Consider the following 18,968-nt stretch of genomic DNA (forward strand, 5'->3'; position numbering starts at 1 on the left):
AAGATACCTGTTGTCTCTACCATGCACTCTTTGAGAAACTCCGCTTCGGAGAAAGGCTTGCTGGTCTTTGCTAATTTGAATGCTAGCACATAACTTGCCTTCGTGCTTGATTCTTGGATGGCAGTTTGTCTGATAAAGGTGTTTTACCTCTGAGCGGTAGCCATCCGTTCTTACGTTGACTGGTTGTTCGCGTAATTAGCATGCTTGGTGGAAAAGTGACGGCTGATGTTGTATTCCTTTAAAACCGCTACGGTTTCTTGGCAAATAAGACATATAGCCTTTCACCGGACTTCAGTAAAAAAGTATTTAGTTGTCCATTCCTTATTAAACACTTGGCACTCGCTGTCGACTTTTCTTTTCTTTGGCCCACTCATTGTTGCAGATGGGTTCAGAGCTGTAGCAGAGTAATAACAGAGCGTAACCCGGGCTCCGCACAATCAAGTCAATGTATCACTGCGCCTAATGCGCCAACTGGTGGAACGCCAGGCATTGCAGGACAAGGTCAAATGAATGCAGTCATAATTATGATATGCTTTGATTTAAGCAATTTTGTACCAATCTTCGGTGGGCCGGATGTGGCCCGCAGGCCGTAGTTTGCCCACCCCTGGTCTAGAGCTAAAATGGCTAGACAGAAAAATACCAAACTCGAAACTCAAGAATGTTATGAGATGACGATGTGCTGATTCGTTTTTGAGCCAAATTGTGCAAGACAAAGAGACACTCTAAAGCGGTGATTCCCAATGTGGGGCAATTTGATTTTTTAGGGGGGAAGTTAGAGAATTTAGATACGTTTAAACAATTTATAAAATGGGAAAAACAGAAATTAACTGTTTTAAAAATGATAGAAAAAAATAAATAATTTTTATTTTTTACAGAGACATTTATATGTTTATATGAACATAGAAGGGATGGTGAGGAACCCTTTATGATTTTTGCAAGCGGCTTGGGTTTTTCTACTTAAGAATCGTTTTTACCATTAAAATAATATGAATTGTAACAATGATTATAAAATTTTGCAATGTAACAAAAATATAAAATGATCAAAATATTACACAAACACCAGTCATTAAAGTTATTTTATATTTATGAATATCGCATCTGTTATGTTTTCAAAACTATTTTTAACAATTTCTTAGTGATTTCCTTGTCAGTACTTCAATTATCCTTTCCCTCTTTTTCTTTCCATGTTCTTTGGAAGCTTGTTTAGACCAAATTAATGACATTATGGGCTTCCTCCACGTGAGTAGGAGTTCACTTTTTGAATAGGTAATAATAAGATTAAGGTATATGTTACAGATTTTAGAGAGGCCCAGGTGGGGCATGGCCAAAAGAAGGTTGGGAACCACTGCTCTAGAGGAACCCTCAAATACCGTAATTCTGCAATTAATTATGAATTCTTCTCGTCGGTTGCTATCGTAATGACCTGCTTTAATGTTATAGAATAGTTCGGATAACTGAGGTCCTGAGACACAAAGCCTACTGATGTTCGTGTCCGAATTGTTCCCCACCATCACCTATCTGACCTAAAGCATTGTCATATTAACAAAAAAAAAGTTGGACTTTCAGCTCTCTGAAATTTATCACAGAAAACAACATTTCAGTATAGAATTTGTTACTCAGTTAAATTATAACAAATTCTTTAAATATTCTAGATTTAGGTAGTGGGGAAATAACCAAGTTTGTCGTCTGACATCTGTGTTTTGTATGCTATGGGTGTCCAGTTGTGGGTAGGCTAAACACATTTTTGAGGCACCCGGCCTAAAATGCCCTTCAGAGCAGGTCAAGGTATCTCTTTAAATTAAAAAATTTCTTTTTTTTTTCCCCTTCAGATTTTTCAAGCACTTCCTGAAAATGTTGGATTCAATATTGAAATCAAGTGGCTTTGTCAGCTTAGAGTAAGTATATACTTTCTATTGTCAGATTTGTTTTAGGACTGCTCTTAAAATGTGATTAAAGAATTGTAGGTTTTTAACAATATTCTTAAATATTGTTCATTTTTAAAACGAAGATGTCTTTCTTCTAACAGGATGGCTCTTGGGAAGGAAATCTGAGCACCTACTTTGACATGAACCTGTTTGTTGATGTAATTCTCAAGTGTGTTCTTCAAAATGCTGGGAAAAGGAGGATTGTTTTTTCATCTTTTGACGCAGATATTTGCATAATGTAAGTAAATAGGGTATTTGCTTGCTTTTTTGTTTGTATGTGTTGTAGATTTAGATAGATTTTTTTTTTTTGGAAATACAACTCTTTCTAACCAAAAAATTGAAAAATTCCAAGAAATAATCAAGCAAGTTTGTTAGCACCTATATTTACTAATTTATAATCTTGATAATTCAATGAGAACCCGAGCGAATAGATAACTTGATGATTTTCATTGCCTGTTACAATTTAAACATTGAGGACAGCAGTTCAATCCTATGATTTTATTAATGTTGATTATGCAACCTTGGATTAAAGACGTGGTAAACTATCAACACATTTACATTTATTTGGACAGTGTGTGGGTTTGTGTGTTTTTTTGTGTTTAAGCTGAAATATAATATTCAATCATATAAAATGCTGCAGGGAGGATAGCCCAGTGGTTAGCACTTTTTGTTTCATAGACCCAGTTTCTTTGATTTGAACCATGCCTAGTTGTAGTCTGTGAATTTCTAAATTCCCCTGGCATGGTTGGCTGTTCCTCTGGGTAGCTCTGGTTGTCCTCCCTCTTCATCAAAGATACGCACGTTAAATCAATTGATGACTCTAAATTGGCCTGGTGCAGGCTTCTTTTTGAATGGGACCCACTATGGACCTACCTACTAAAGGGTTGATTCCCAGCACCCCACAGTCCTGATTTAGAATAAACAGGTACGAGCAATTTATGTCATGTTAAAACTACTGCATATTTTTGGCGCATTGTTTCTTATACATAAATTAACAGAATTCTTAATGAGTCAACATTTGCCTAAAAGTATGAACTTGGAATTATGTTAAAGTGATTATCATAATGAACGGAAAGTGATATTGGTTCATAAGCAGACAGCTTAAAACTATTCCTTCATCCCACTTTTGTCTCACTCAGGGTACGACAGAAGCAGAATAAATATCCTATTCTGTTTCTGACCCAAGGCCACTCTGAAGTATATCCAGAAATGATGGACATTCGGTGTCGAACAACATCGTTTGCAGTGAGCTTTGCACAAAGTGAAGGACTTTTGGTAAGAATGATGTTGTGTTTTCTTTTATAAATATTTATTAACGCTTGTAGTGGATTCAGAAAGTATTCGGACCCCTTCACTTTCTGTACACTTTATTGTGCTTTAGATCTACATTGAAATGGACACATTTTGTCATTTTATCCCTTCAGTCTACATTGAATAATCCATAAAGACGTTATCTGAACGGTTCACAAATGATTTAAAAACCAAAAAGTGAAGTCTTTTGTTCATTGAAGTTTTCGGACCCAAAATTCAATGCTTTGTTGAAGTCTCTTTGACATCAGGTTACAGTTTTGAGTCTTCTTCGGTAAATCTCTACCAGCTGTGCCCTCTTGAGTTTGGGTGGTTTATCCCTATCCTATCCCTTTTACTCAAGATTGGCTTCCGTCTAGCCACATAAGTCACTGATTGCGAGATGGCCATCCATCCAACAGGTTTTCCTAACTCAGCTGAGGACTTTAGAAGCTCTGTTAGAATGACCATTGTGGTGTTAGTCACCTCCCTGACGGAGACCCTTCTTTCTGTGTTACTTATTTTGATTTGATGGCTAACTCCAGGGAGAGTCCCAATATTATTGAGGCCACTGTGCTCAGGCTTTAATAATGTTTTTTTTTTATTCCCTTCTCCTGCTCTATGCCTCATCACAAAGGTCTATAGAGAGTTCCTCCGATTTCATGGCTTTATTTTCCTTCTGGCATGCAGTACAAATGGTGGGACCTAATAAACACAGGTACATGTGTGCCTTTCTAAATTGTGTCCAGTCTATTGAGTTTGCCATATATGGAGACACATGAAGAATTGAAGCAAGCAGGAGGCACCTGACCATAGTTTGGAGTGGCATAGCAAAGGGTCTGAATACGTTTTGAAATGTGAGGTTTCAGTTTCTAATTTAATAAATTTGCAAACCATTCTGAAAACATGTCTTCACTTTGTCATTGTGGGTTTTTGAGTGTAGATTAGCAAAAATGGCTCATTAATCCATTTAAAATGAAACCTCCAATACATTTTGCAGAAGGTAAAGGGGTCCAATTATTTTCTGAATCCACTTTATGTATAGAGCAAATGGTTTGGAGTCATCTAGAGATTGGACGTATGGTACCTAAAGAAGTCATTCAGAGAAACATGTTCTGCATTGCAGTTTGTTTTGTGTGGGGGAAACCACCCTAAAATATCCAATTCTGAGCTTTTTTTAATTTTAGAAAGTCATTTAGTACGTAACCTTTTAACATTAACGGTAGTACTAGGGTGTTGTACCGTGTTCGCCATTATGAATGTAGTGAGAAGTCAAGCAAAATGACACGTTTTATTGGCTAGCTAAAAAGATTACAATATGCAAGCTTTCGAGGCAACGCAGGCCACTTCTTCAGGCAAGATCTCTGCCTCGAAAGCTTGCATATTGTAGCATTAACGGTCAAAACTAATGTGAATAAGATACTTGTGTTTGTATGTGTTATTCTCACCATTCTCTTGCTGTTGATAGTTGCAGCAACAAGCTAAGACTGAACCTAAGTTGTTGTCCGTTGTCTTCACTTCAATCCACATATTGTAGCATAAACAAATGTAAGACTATAGAATGAGAAATTTCACTTTAGCCTTGGCTCCCTTTTCAGTACCATCTTCCTGTGTAGTCCCTGATACCATTGGAGCGGTTAACTTGCTTAACTTGCTGTCATCTGTGCTCTGTCTCTCTGCTCTCCAGTCCATTTATTTGCTGGTTTTGTTCATAAATGTTAAGACGCCTGTCTGAAGTGCCACTGTTTTACTGCCAACTGTTATATTTGTTGAGCTAGTGATGTCATTTATACACTTCTGTATTTCTTTTATAAAGTCAATAACATTACGCAGGCTCATGTAATTATCAGAATTTACCAATCTTTACAACTACAATTTATTAATGCCCATTAAATATCAATGAACCCTAAAATGACTGCTCTTTTATTTAAATATGCTTTATTCATAGACATTTGTGCTTTATTTATTTGAAGGGAATCAATGTACACACAGAAGATTTGCTGAGAAATCTGTCTCGGATTAAAGAAATAAAATCTAAAGGTTTAGTTGTATTTTGTTGGGGAGATGATACCAATGATCACGAAAACCGAAGGAAGCTGAGGGAATATGGAATTGATGGATTAATTTATGACAGGTAAGACATTTGGAACGTGGAATTGATGGAATAGTTTGACAGGTGTAATTTTACTAAAGAGTTTTTTTTTTTAATCGTTTTAAAGCCTTTGTATTAACAGTAGGGGAATCAAGATTGTAATTTTGATTATTTTCTAAAGAAGTTGTTTTTTTAAGAAGTCTTAAGGTAATGAAACCTGGACTAAAATTCTACAAGTGTTCCTGAAAATGGGTAGCTAGCTCCTTTGGTTTATACCAGGGGTCCTCAGTCACAGTCCTGGAGGGCCGCAGTGGCTGCAGGTTTTTGTTCTAACCCGGTTGCTTAATTAGAAAGCAATTCTTGCCAATAATTTAATTTCATGGCTTGTTACTGCTTTAACTCTGCCATGTCAAGTCCTTCTCATATCCTAGATTTTCTTCCCCTTTCTAAGGATATCAACCAAATGATTTGAAGGCTAAAATGGACGAGCAATTCTGAGTCCTTCACGTTCCTTCCAAGTATTTAATCAAACCCAATATAGTGAATGATAAACACACACAGGTGTAAATGGTAACAAGCTAAATGGAGAAATGCTGGTCTCTTTTGTCATTTGCATGTTATTGCTAATTAGAAGCAATTAAAAACCAAGAATGCAGCTGTTTAAAAACAAAATACGCAATAAGGGTTCAAAATCTTAACGAGCGAGACAACTGAAGTGGAGCGGAAGTGTTACTTATTAAGTAACTGGGTTGGAGCAAAAAACCGCAGTCACCGTGGCCCTCTAGGACTGTGATTGAGGACCCCTGGTTTATACCATGGGCACGGTTCAGACACTGCTGCCTCGACTCTCGACTGTGCACTTACACAATTTTACTCTGTAAATTGGATTCTAGTGCGTGAGAGGTTTGATTTTTCACGTTTCCAGATTTGTATTCGATCATGTCTCTGTTCAGCCATTTCTGTACATGCTGTATTAATGGTTTTCTAGTGAAAGTCTATTTGTGGTTGAAAGTGTTAGAATAATATACAAGAAGTTCCTGGCTCACTGTGCTAATATGGAGTGTGAAGTGAAATGACACAGAAGCTTTCTTTATTATAATAAATAATAATGACTAACACATTGTTAAAGATGTATATCAGCAAATCTCTGTACATTTTACCTATTAACTTACTAAAAGCTTTTGAAATACACATACGATACACAGGTGAGACACAGAAGAGAGGAGTGTGCAGACTCTAGGAGAATCAAACCTTGGATCTTCGAGTTGTGATAATCAGCGTGCAGGGCAAGGAAAGGAAAGGAAAGGAAACCAACATGTAGACTGCAAACAAGAGGAAACTAAACCAGAGTTTGAATGCTGTAAGGCAGACAAGGTTTCTTTGTCACCATGCCACCTTCTTATTAAATGTGTCAGAAGTGAACAATAGTTTTACAGTACTTGAACTATGCAGGTTTATCACTTATCTATAGCTGTGAAATTTGAGCTTTTTAGTTCCTGCGCCCTCATTAAGCTTGCTGCCAAAGTCCAAAAGTGCTAAAAGCCTTGCCTCATTTAAAGCCACAGAAGGATAATTATTGAAGTTGGATCAGCGTAAGGTGCAGTCCCACTGGCTAATTTTGGATATCAAGGGGATTCTAAGGGAAATTCTGAGACCCCGTGTCTGGCAGCTGAATGTGTGGGCAGTGCCCTAAATCCTGTAAGCTTGTTTTGTATCTCATTATTGTTTGCCTTCTAATTAAGGAAAAAATAAATAATTAAGGGTTCTGAGTCTTAAATACAAAAGTCAATTAAAATTAAGGTAAAAGAGCCAATTGGTAGCAAAAACTGGTTGCCAATTGAGAAAAGTGTTAGAATGAAAAACTGCAGCACTCCAGGACCTCTGCTTTATAGAAAGTACACTGAAAATCTAATTTGTTTATTATGTGTTGTAAAATTGGACCCATTTACTATTATTCTCTGAAAGATTGAGTGCAGAGTTTACAACATGCCATTGTTTTAACATTAAGCCTTAAAGAGAGTGTACTAGCTATTAAGGATTTCAGGCTGATAAAACTAGAAAAAAGTACTGTACTGTGTTTCCTTAACCTGGTTTTATGGATTATTTGAATTTCTGAGATAGGCTATAGAGATTATATAGATAGTGGATTAAAGGTAATCCTGCCCTCAAATGTCATTCAAAAATCCCTTTTAATGATCCATTCATATTTTAGTCTCTGACCACAAAGAAGCATTGGTTCAAAGTATCTTGAAAATACATAAAGTAGTTAAAGGTCTTTAATCAAATTATGTATTCTCACACTTGACCATACTTGACTTTTTTTTTTTTTATCTGTATGAATGTATGTATCCATCCATCCCCCCGAAAGAAAAACAAAAACCCCTTAGTGTGTTAGTTTTTGGATTTCTATTTCACAATCCCTTTGATTTTAAAAATGAATTATTTTGCAAATTAATTAGTAAATGTAATGGCTTTAATGTTTGAGTTTTCCATGTTACAGGTGTTGCAAATATTTTACAGTATTGCAGTGAATGCTATATATTTTTTGTTTTTCAGAATTTCAGAATTCTCTGTGTAAATTTCACTGACTCCGATGTCTCAGTGATTCTCAGGTCTTTTTAAACTCTTATTATTGGAGACTCTGCTCTGTATATGCAAATGTAAAGCATGCCCACCCTTGATACTGTGTTAAGCCATCAACATGATTATGCATTACCTAATAAGACCTCAGTTGAGAAATTAGTCAGGAGTGTATATACTGTATATATATATATATATATATATATATATATATATATATATATATATATATATATATATATATATATATATATATATATATATATATATATATATATATATATATATATATATATATATATATATATATATATATATAATAGAAGTAATAATACTGCAAAGGAACTGAGCCATGAAGGTATTGCTTTGCATCTGTTTTTGAGGAAGATGAAATGATGTTTTATACTGAGAACCATAAAAGGCACTTTCTGATTACAATGCTTGCACTTAAACAATAAATGAAAGATCTGTTAGAATGAAATTTTACATTTGAGTCTAAAATGCTGATGTAGTATAAGTGCAACAGCATTTATTTATATAGCACATTTTCATACAAAAGTAGCTCAAAGTGCTTTACATAATGAAGAAAAGAAAAATAAAAGACAAAATAAGAAATTAAAATAAGACAACATTAGTTAACATAGAAAAGGAGTAAGGTCCGATGGCCAGGATGGACAGAAAAAAAATCTGCAGGGGTTCCAGGCCACGGGACCGCCCAGTCCCCTCTGGGAATTCTACCTAACATAAATTAAATAGTCCTCTTTGTAGTTAGGGTTCTCATGGAGTCACTTGATGTTGATGGTCATACAGACTTCTGGCTTTTAATCCATCCATCATTGTTGGAACATCACGGTGCTTTGAGTAGATGGTGGTGGCGCAGGACACAGGAAAAGGAAACAGAAGAGAGAGTAGAGGTTAGTACAGATTTTAGAGCCACCATAAGTAAAAATGTTTTATCTTTTAAACAAAAAAAACTGAAGAAATCCCGCTGCTGGAGGCCTTTTAAGTGAAGAAGGCATTAGTGACAGTGGTGATAGATGTATGGAAAAGATCGTTAGACTCCTCGCCAACACTAATAAAGTTATATTAGCTGTGCTACCTGTTGAAGAGGAACTGAACTCTAAGTAGACCCTGTTATGTGTGTTTTTTAATACTTAAGTTATCTGATCAGTCTGGTATAATATGCAGCATATCCCTTTTTGTCCTGGGATAGAACTGCCTGTTTTCACCAATTCCTCCTGGTGTCACTTGTCAAGCTGTCTGCTCTTAGAGTTGAAATGTTTTGCCAGGAAAATATGGAGATGGTTGCTACAAAAATGGCCTTGTTTAGTGAGCCTAGCCTAGTCATTTCGGGGCTTTAATCTCCCATCATGTTCATTAGTATATCGTGATTTCTAATCATCCATTGCCAACCACGTGAAGTTATCAGTCATTGGCATTACAGCTATAAACCTTGTTCTTGTGGCCAGGGTGGGTGCAAGAAAGTCACAACCAGTCTGCTGTTGCCAGTCTCGAACATCGGACAGCCAGACAGGCCAAATAACACCAAATATTATTTCTAGACCCTTATTGGGTATTTTTATTACCATTGTTTAATTATTACATTTTTTTCTCTCTTGCACATGTTTTGGCAGTTTCATTTTACGTGTTCTTCCTAACCCTAGTAACCACACACACACACACACACACACACATAGATATAGAGATTGTGTGAAAGAAATAGACATCAGCCTCTTATAAATCTGATTTGGATTAGACAGGTTAGAGAATGTTTAAATAATATGAACATTTTCTTTGACATTTTACTATTTGTGTGTGTATGTGTGTTTGTATATAAACAACACACATTTAAAAGTGTATGTAATGGACATAAATGATATAAATACATGCATACATCCATACATCTTTGAATTTACTCCAAAACATCTAAAGAGACAGAACAAAGCAGCGGGCACTTTTGTGTCTTTACCCTTAAAGTGGAACTTTGCTCCCTAAAATTAGCACTAAAATCTAAACCATAAAAACAATTGGAGGATGATGATGTTTTCTGGTTTAGATTTCAGTGCTAAAGAAAGCTAGCAGCCATCCCAGCAGGAGCAGGGCCTGTGTGTGATGCCAGTTGACCGCCTCACAAACTAAGCACAGGCAAATTTAGACTTTGATTTTAGGAGGAATCTGGAGTCTCTAAATCCCCTTGAGCACGGGGAGAGCAGTCAAACTTCAAAACTCGGCCTGGTCCAGAATGCAGCTAGCCTTGTGAACTTGGAGACTTTGACAGTGGCACAGCTGTGTTCTTGTCTAGAAGACGTTACATTTACTTGAGGCATCTTTTAGTCGATGGGGTACCGAGCCATAAAGGGCAGACAAAGAGTAATGCGGAGTAGCCTGCTGTCTCTTACGTGATGTTCTTCTCACTTGTATAAATTTGGGCTGTGCAAAATAATTCTGCTGATGGCTAAGTGGCTGATCTGAAGATGCATTTTTTTTCCTTAATGCTTGCTTAAACAGTTGGAAGCATGCAGTATCAGTCTCATTGTTTTTTTGTATTTCATTTTTTTTTTTATTCTTGAAATAAGCTTATGTGCACAAGTCTGCATCCAAAATCTTTTTTCAGCTTTCAGTTGCTACACACAACCTCCAGCAAGATTGGGTATCAAGTGAAGATTAAAGAACTTAGAACGTAGGTTCTGTACATGTCTAACTGTTTGTGAATTGCGATGGAAGTAATGTGTTTTTATACAAAGCCATTTGTAATATTACTCAAGTATTAATTTAAACATTACAGCTTACAAAAAATTACATTACTGATTGCAGGATAAAAGCTCTTTTTAGAATTTAATTATTTCAACATTTTAATAAACTTTTTGGAAACCAGTCTTTTGATTAGGACTCGCCATTCAACCAACTGGTGCTTATCATTACCTGTTCATCTAGCATTTTTAAAATCTCACGGAGAAGGGTTCTGCTTTCAACTGTGCTACTTGATCTCTTGTTCTGTGTGTTTTTTCAGTCATGGTTCCTAATCCTATATTTTAAAGTTACAACATCACATTGGGATTTGGAGGCAATTGAGATGTTTAGGGAAAAGATGATAAAAACAGGAAAATTTTTATAATGGAAATCTGTCCCAGATTTGCCGATTTAAAACCTCTTCAGTAATCAAGTATCTTTATTTCTATGGTCCAGATAATGGCATCACTATATACAGGGAGGTTCACTCAAAAGACGTCCCGAATATTCCATAATGACTCTCGCTAGGATGCAGCAATCTGAACGAAACAATGTGCGATGTGATCCTCAATATATGGAGTTTCGAACAAGCCCGGGATGCCCCTACATCAGAGCGATGAGGTAGGCTCCGGTCAGCCGTCACAATTTTTAACCTCCATTTGCAACTTCAGGGTGCTTCCTGCCCGTACCCCTTCACTCAGTCACTCGACTTCTCGTCAGGATGGTGGTCTACAGTATTGAGTAGCGCGTCTTCATGGTGCAAACCTATTGGGTCACCAATTCGTTTAAGCGATGTCAGAATCAACTGGATGATCATGAGTTAACGGAAGGCGACTTCCAGCAAGATGGACCAACATGTCGCACTTCAGCACACAGCATGTCAGAAATTGAGTCCTTCTTTGGCCACAGGGTCATTTCAAAGAGGCTTTGGCCACCACTGTTGCCAGATCTGACAAACCACCAGACTTCTTCCTTTTGGGTCTGCTCAAAGGAAAAGTCAGTCAGAACAAGCCTGACACTGTGGAAAATCTGAAGGGAAACATCCAGCGTGAAATTGGATGCTATTCCACCAACCCCGAGACGCTTGCCAATACATTCAGGAACACGGAGCGATGCATCGAAATGTCTGGCAGAAAACGGAAACCACTTTCAGCATCGCATGTAATGCAATCGATTACACAGACGTCAAGGTATAAAGCGTAATTTTTGGTTCAGATTGCTTCATCCTAACGGGATTTAAAACAGAATATTCAGGGCCTCTTTTGAGTGAATCTCCCCGTAAAAAACTTTAGATCTGTCCTTCTCACCCGTCCTTTATAGAGTAAGGCCGTTTTTTTTTTTTTTTATCACTGGTAAGTATTCACTTTGCATTGCTGCCATAGTATACACTTGGAGATTCTCTGCATTTAACATGTTAACTTTTTAGTGTTAATTGAAATCTAGTTTAGCAAGATTTTAGTGTCCAAAAAAAAATGTGCAGAAAAAGTATAAGAATTGGACTGAGTCAGTTTCAGCTTTGCAGTTAATGGTGGTTGTACTTTTAAATCTGTGGCTTGTATGAAACTCTGAGGGGCTCCAATACAAGACTCTGTGGCAAACACCTGAGGAAATGCATGAGGCGTTTCATGCTTTTGTGATGCATGCTTGAATATGCATGAACTGATTTATTGTAATGAGACGTTAAAAACCATCATGGGTCTAAGTCACCAAACCGCTATCTATCTTCTTACTCCAGAGAAGGACACTGGCACTCTGTTATTTATTTATTTTTTATTATTATTACCGTTAATGTTGCTATTGTTGTTGTTCAAGTGTGTAATGATTCCTACAGTTGTGTTTTTTAAAATGCTGTCTTTTTATTTTCAACTATCAAAAAGTAAATAAAGGAAATACTGCATTGTCACCAAAGTCGCAAAGTGCAGGGTGAGCATTTATGGGCAAATAAGGGTGTATGCTCAGTGCACATTCCTATTCATTCAAAGTTTTCTTATCATATTACAGTATAAACATTGTCCAGGCTGATCGTCACATCAGGAAGAAAAGGATAAACACTGTTCTCGAGTTATAGGCGGGGGGAAAAAGTGTTTTATAATTAGCCATGGTAACTGTTGAAGACGTAATAGAATAATTAATGAATATTTGCGGTCTCTTGCCTTAAGTGGACCTTGAGCGCCTTTCCTCTATGTCTGTACGTCTTCGCTTCACCAGTGCTTCCTCTCTCAAGCGATTTCCCATAAAGCCTTCATCTCAGACTCTGTCAGTGTTTTCAAAGCACCTTTCTCACCTCCTGTCCAGTTTTTTTTACATCCCTTCTTAGAAAGTTACTCTTTCAGTGTGCCTCCTATGCCTTTATTATTTCTCCTTGTGCATCTCGCACTTCCTCCTTTGTCATGTCACCAGTGTTAAACTGACCAGTCCGACCAAAACCAAACTGACAGATCGGATTGCTCATCAGGATTAAACACACGTACCTTCTTGTTTTTTTATATCTCTCTATTATACAAAAAAATCTTTTGACGCAAAAAGACTTTTTAGGAGACGAGACGTGACCTTTTGGAAAAGACTTTTTCATGCTCCATGAGACGAGAATATTGCCATAATATTTTTAAAAGTCCCGTCCTCCTAGCAACCATTTTCAGACAAGATATATAGATAGATAGATACTTTATTAATCCCCAAGGGGAAATTCCCATACTCCAGCAGCAACAAACTGATAAAAACAATATTAAATTAAAGAGCAATAATAAAAGCAGTGCAAGTTAAAAAATGCAAGGTGGAGAGTACAAGGCAGTTATAATAGACAATAACTTTTTTAATGTTAACGTTTACCCCCCCGGGTAGAATTGAAGAGTCACATAGTGTGGGGTCTCCTCAGTCTGTCAGTGGAGCAGGACGGTGACAGCAGTCTGTCGCTGAATCTGCTCCTCTGCCTGGAGATGATCCTGTTCAGTGGATTCTCCATGATTGACAGGAGTCTGCTCAGCGCCCGTCGCTCTGCCACGGATGTCAAACTGTCCAGCTCCGTGCCTACAATAGAGCCTGCCTTCCTCACCAGTTTGTCCAGGCGTGAGGCGTCCCTCTTCTTTATGCTGCCTCCCCAGCACACCACCACGTAGAAGAGGACGCTCGCCACAACCGTCTGATAGAACATCTGCAGCATCTTATTGGACGCCAGCCTTCTAATGAAATATAGTCGGCTCTGTCCTCTCTTGCACAGAGCATCAGTATTGGCAGTCCAGTCCAGTTTATCATCCAGCTGCACTCAAAAGTATTTATAGGTCTGCACCCTCTGCACAGTCACCTCTTATGATCACGGGGTCCATGAGGGGCCTGGGCCTCCTAAAATCCACCACCAGCTCCTTGGACCACGGTACTCTCCCCTCTCAGTCTTGTGAATGTGTTTGTTAGACACACTTCCTGTGCTCTCAGCTGTTATAAATTTTAACATTTTCCTCACTTTAAGTTCCCAATTAAAGGATATATTATGTCCAAATCGTATTGAAGAATTTCATCATGAAGGGATATCAACAGAAAAAAGGAGTACACGGGCAATCCTAGCACTGAGAAATGAGGAAGTCAAACGAGTTTACGCCAAAATTGACAATTGGTGACACAGCAGAATGGTTAAATGCGTATCAATAGACTCTGCTGAAACAGTTGGTGGTGATGGTGCAGAAGATGAAAACATCAACTTACAATATCAAAAGGAATGTCTACAACCGTTAACACACTTCCACCGCACGAATTACTGATGAAAGAAAGATGTATCCAAGAAAGGTAATGTAGTCCATCTTCAGGGGATAACATTAGACACCAATGGAGCTCTTGATATGTCATTCATATTAATACGTTAACAGTTTCCCATTAGAATAGCTTTTCCAAAGACAATTAAATCTCAGAGCCAAACTTTCGAAAAAGTCATTTTATTTAATAAAGAGAAAGAAATGAATTGCAATCACGGGCAGTTCTATGTCGTGTGGAGGCAAATGTAACACTTCACATGAAAATTAAAATCTGTTTAAATTGTACATCCCCATCCGCGAGCTGCAGAACTCTAAAGAGGCTAACGCATAGCCCTGGCACAGGGGGTTGGCGAGCGATGCAAGCAGGGGGCAAAGCCTCCTAGTAGTAGATTATATTTGAATGAAACATACCCTTAACCAGTTTCCATCTGCGTCCTGTATATCAATTAATGATAAGTAGCCACTTTAATTGCTTCTTTCCGAATGTTGACTGTTTGCAGTATTTCATGTTTCCTAATTGGCAGTGCATGCGGCACACTGTTAAGCCCCCCCTTCTCGCTCACTCGCTGTCTGTTATGACTCTCAAGTGTTTCATCTGTCTATGTGCCTGTCATATTACCTATATATTCTATTTTTTATCTGCATATTCTGAAACCAACTTAGGTTAACCAAAGTTAAAAAATTTTTTTCCAAATGCCAAGAATTAAACAAGCAAGTCTGTTAGCATGTGTGTGCACTAATCTATAATACTGATGGTTCATTGAGAACCTTAGGAAATGGATTACTGGACAGTTTTCATTGCCTGTTTCAGTTAAACATTGTGGATAATTCAATCAATGTTTTTTTTATTGATAACATTAATCATGCAGCCTTGGATTAAAGCCATGGTAAAGTATTAACACATTTACCTTAATTTATAAATGATCGAGAGTGTTATGTGTTTCTGGACTATTTTTTTTTTTTCTTTTAATTCTTCAGTTAATATAACATTAGAATAGATCCCTATAATTAAAATCAAAGCCTGTTTTTATTGCCCTTCTCTGTAAACAAATAATAAGCAACATTATTTGTTTCTTTTTCATTTGACAGAATCTGTGACGCCAGACCCGAGCAAGCAAATATCTTTGAAGTGGAAGAGCAAGAACGTCTCAAAAGTGGGATTCCAGAAGAAACCTTAAAAAGTTGTGCCTGTTCCACTTTAAGCCTTTCTTGTTCCCTGATGCCCTGTCCCAGAATGCAGGAGTGTAAAAGCACAGACGTAGATTCAGTATTCTGTGCCTCTTCTATGTAATTTTACATTAAGCCATAAAAAGATCATTTTGAGATACAAGTGCCATGCCTAATAAATACAAGTGTGGGGTTTGTGGAAAAACATCAGCAATAACTTTGCAGATTATTATCCACACTGGAATAGATCTTTTTACGTAGCGCTGTGCTGCTTGAAACTCTTGTTTTATTCTTCGGCAACGATCTGATCTTGATATTTTTTATACATAATGTTCATTTCACATGTACACCTTACACTACTAGAAAAAGTTGCTGTCTTCTATTAGTGCCGAATTTAGGTGAGGTGAGCTTTACAAAGTTTGCACATATTCAGTGGACTTGATATTTTATCAAGTTTGTCCTTTTACCAGGATAACTTGCTCGAGTCAGGGTTATTAACTTGAATTTGTTATTCTGAAGAGAGTTCATCAATAGTTTGCTTGCTTGACATGTTATTTAAATTATCAGATTCACTTCAGTTAGTCAGCAAAATTGCCATCTGCACGTGCACAGGGAGTGTTGACGTGCTAAATCTTGTATATGTCTCTTATAAAGTGTGATTTTCTCTGAGACACTTTAATGCCTTGCGAGAGACAAGGCAGTCAGACAAATGGACAGCTGCTGTACAGGCTTTTAAATGAACAACTTGCAGCGCAGCAAGCAGAACACGCGACTTGGCTGCAGCAAGGCAGCAGCTGATCCGACCACATCTCCTTAGCGTGGCCTTCACAATGCGAGCGGCGGAGACGTGAAGTGGCTAGTGCGTAGCATGCCCCGGGGTGGGCAAGCAGGGGGCAAAGCCCCCTAATTTGGAAAAAATAGAATCTCAATTTGTATTAGTTAAAGGTATATACTTTTCCATTTTTTAAGTAAAGCCCATTCATTCCTGGATGGGTTTGACCGTGTTCTCAGTGCGTCCAGGAAAGCCTCCATCAATACATAACCCTAAATTAAAATGGCAAGTTTAGAAATATGAATGGATGGTTATATATTTATATAGTGCCAAGTTTTGTATATACTCAGTAAATTGCAAAGCCTTGTAAAAGTCTTGTATAACATTTTTCAGTGTTCTATATATCAACTGTCAGATTGCTTCTGGGGCGGCAAAGTGACGCAGTGGTAGCGCTGCTGCCTCGCAGTAAGGGTTTGCTTCCCGGTTCCTCCCTGCATGGAGTTTGCATGTTCTCCCCGCGTCTGCGTGGGTCTCCTCCCACAGTCCAAAGACATGCAGGTTAGGTGGATTGGCAATCCTAAATTGTCCATAGTGTGTATGTGTGCCCTGCAGTGGGCTGGCGCCCTGCCTGGGGTTTGTTCCTGCCTTGCGCCCTGTGTTGGCTGAGATTGGCTCCAGCAGACGCCCGTGACCCTGTAGTTAGAATATAATGGTTTGGAAAATGACTGATGACTGATAGATTGTTCCTTCTAGTGTGGGCTGTAGTGGTATAAAGATGGCTACGCCTAGAACTGATCCCAGTCACTCTTGGGAGATTCCTTTCCCAGGTGTTTCCAGTGCAAGAAAGAACTGTGTAAAAGTTTTTGACATTTTAAATTTAACAATTTTAATCGAAAAGCTTGAAGTATTCATTTGCAGTGAAGCTCGACTTGAGAGACGAGACATATGATGCGTGTCAGAGTATTTTGTATCGCTGACATCATGGCTGAGTATAGCTTTGGACAATCTAAAAATGATTAGCTAATTGTTTCAGCTGCTAGTGGATCATTAAATTACATCAATTTGTGTTTATATAATTAAAATTGCAATAGCATAATGATTGTATGACCTGGAAAACTATTGCTTCATTCATTTAGCCATAGTTTTTAATGCATCTGAATGCACCGAATGTTGCCATAACCATAGAATTTGACTTTTGACTTGCCTTTTACAGGTTGGGTTGTGAGCGTCTGCAGATATAGAACTTGTTTACAGCTCCTAATTTTCTATGAGATTCTTAACTTGCACTGAAAATATCTGTTAATGGAAAATTGCCGAAAATCCATAATGCTTTATTGCATAGTTTACAAACAATGTTTAAAAAATTAATTTGTACTTTATTAATTAAAAAAGAAAATCACTGAGGCAACATTACTTTAAGTACATTTAACCACTGATATCTATAGTATGTTCTCCTTGTGTTCAAACTTTTTTTGGCGCATTTAGAAAAGACATAATGATGACATGAAAATCCACCACTCTCTGAGGAGTGATCCCTCGGCAGAGATGTGCTGTCTTTGCTGAAGGACCACTCAAGTGTGTCACCTCCCAGTCTCGGCAGTTTCACTCTGAGACGACACGGCTTGGACACTTACTTAGGATGCTGGGAAGTAAGCAGCGGCTTCTGCTGCTCCACTAAATGGACAAAGGAGCTGCTTACCTGTAACGGGGGGTAGTGTGTGGCTGTGTGTGCTGCTGGTCGCTTTTGGTTACCTGTGCTGACAAAATGATTGAAAATGGTGTCAAAGTCCATACTGCACAGTACTATTCCTCACTATTAGTGATGGCTGCTGTGTATTTATCCGCCTTAACAATACTTTGCTAGTAGAAATTCAGTTAAACCCCCTTAGCTAAAAACGTACCTATATAGTAAATCTTGGTAAACTCGTTTGTTATACAGTGAGTTTATTAATAAGACTCCTTGTACTGTATACTTAATTTTGGCATCTAAATGTGCTTTTCAATTGCTAAACACACTGCTAATTTTCAACAGCGAACAATCGAGTGAAGTTGCTGGAGTCTGCCTGAAATGTACCAGTAATGTGCTGTGTGCGTAAGGGTGCAGCATTTCCTTTGGTGAGTGAGCCTGTTTACTAAGCAGTTGGTAATGCCTAATATATTTCTGGTGATGTGTCGGCTGAACAGCCGAAGAGAACCTTTAGTGAAGTTTAAAAGTCGTTGGTTTGCTACACGTTCTGCGGTTCTGTATCCACGTAGCTTATCTACTGCATGAGCATGCTTATTAGAGGTGCATTTCACAATATATTCAGACAAAGAATATGTATTATCTTAACACTTGAAGGAATTCTGTTGTGAAGTAGTCATTTGTGACAATACGCAATACCTCATTTTAATAATATGAACAGGAAATGACTTGCAATGAGCCATTCTTTAGCAGCAATTTCTGTAACATTTTGTAAAATATGTGTGACTGACCTTGGAGTGTCGGGTGAATATACTCTATTTAAAGTAATAAGTTACAGTGCATATTTTCCGTTTCAGTTATGGGTGTGTTAATGCCACAGGTTGATGGCATGAAGTGTGTTCAGATTAGTATGACTAATACACAGAGATGTACAAAGTAAACACTGATTTAATGGACTGAGGAGGTTTTGTTGCTAACAGTGTGTTAA

The 18,968-nt window shown here is 37.8% G+C and overlaps 1 protein-coding gene across 7 annotated transcripts in view; it reads left to right on the plus strand.

The window, feature by feature from the left end:
• The window catches only part of gpcpd1 (glycerophosphocholine phosphodiesterase 1), a 50,430-nt gene extending 34,739 nt beyond the window's left edge, over positions 1–15,691 (plus strand). For 3 of the 7 annotated variants that reach the window (XM_039738427.1, XM_039738428.1, XM_039738429.1), the window contains exons 16-20: positions 1,830–1,895; positions 2,027–2,163; positions 3,065–3,200; positions 5,186–5,346; positions 15,447–15,691. In XM_039738427.1, the coding sequence (XP_039594361.1) occupies positions 1,830–1,895; positions 2,027–2,163; positions 3,065–3,200; positions 5,186–5,346; positions 15,447–15,648 (702 nt within the window). In that variant the 3' untranslated portion in view covers positions 15,649–15,691. Of the gene's footprint in view, positions 1–1,829; positions 1,896–2,026; positions 2,164–3,064; positions 3,201–5,185; positions 5,347–7,860; positions 7,917–10,498; positions 10,565–15,168; positions 15,187–15,226; positions 15,245–15,446 lie in introns of those variants that run through there. The other 4 variants (XR_005630876.1, XM_039738430.1, XM_039738431.1 and 1 more) reach the window with 4 other exon arrangements.
• Positions 15,692–18,968: the final 3,277 nt, after the last annotated feature.

Source organism: Polypterus senegalus, chromosome 16, assembly GCF_016835505.1.
Source record: "Polypterus senegalus isolate Bchr_013 chromosome 16, ASM1683550v1, whole genome shotgun sequence".
Taxonomy (NCBI): domain Eukaryota; kingdom Metazoa; phylum Chordata; class Cladistia; order Polypteriformes; family Polypteridae; genus Polypterus; species Polypterus senegalus.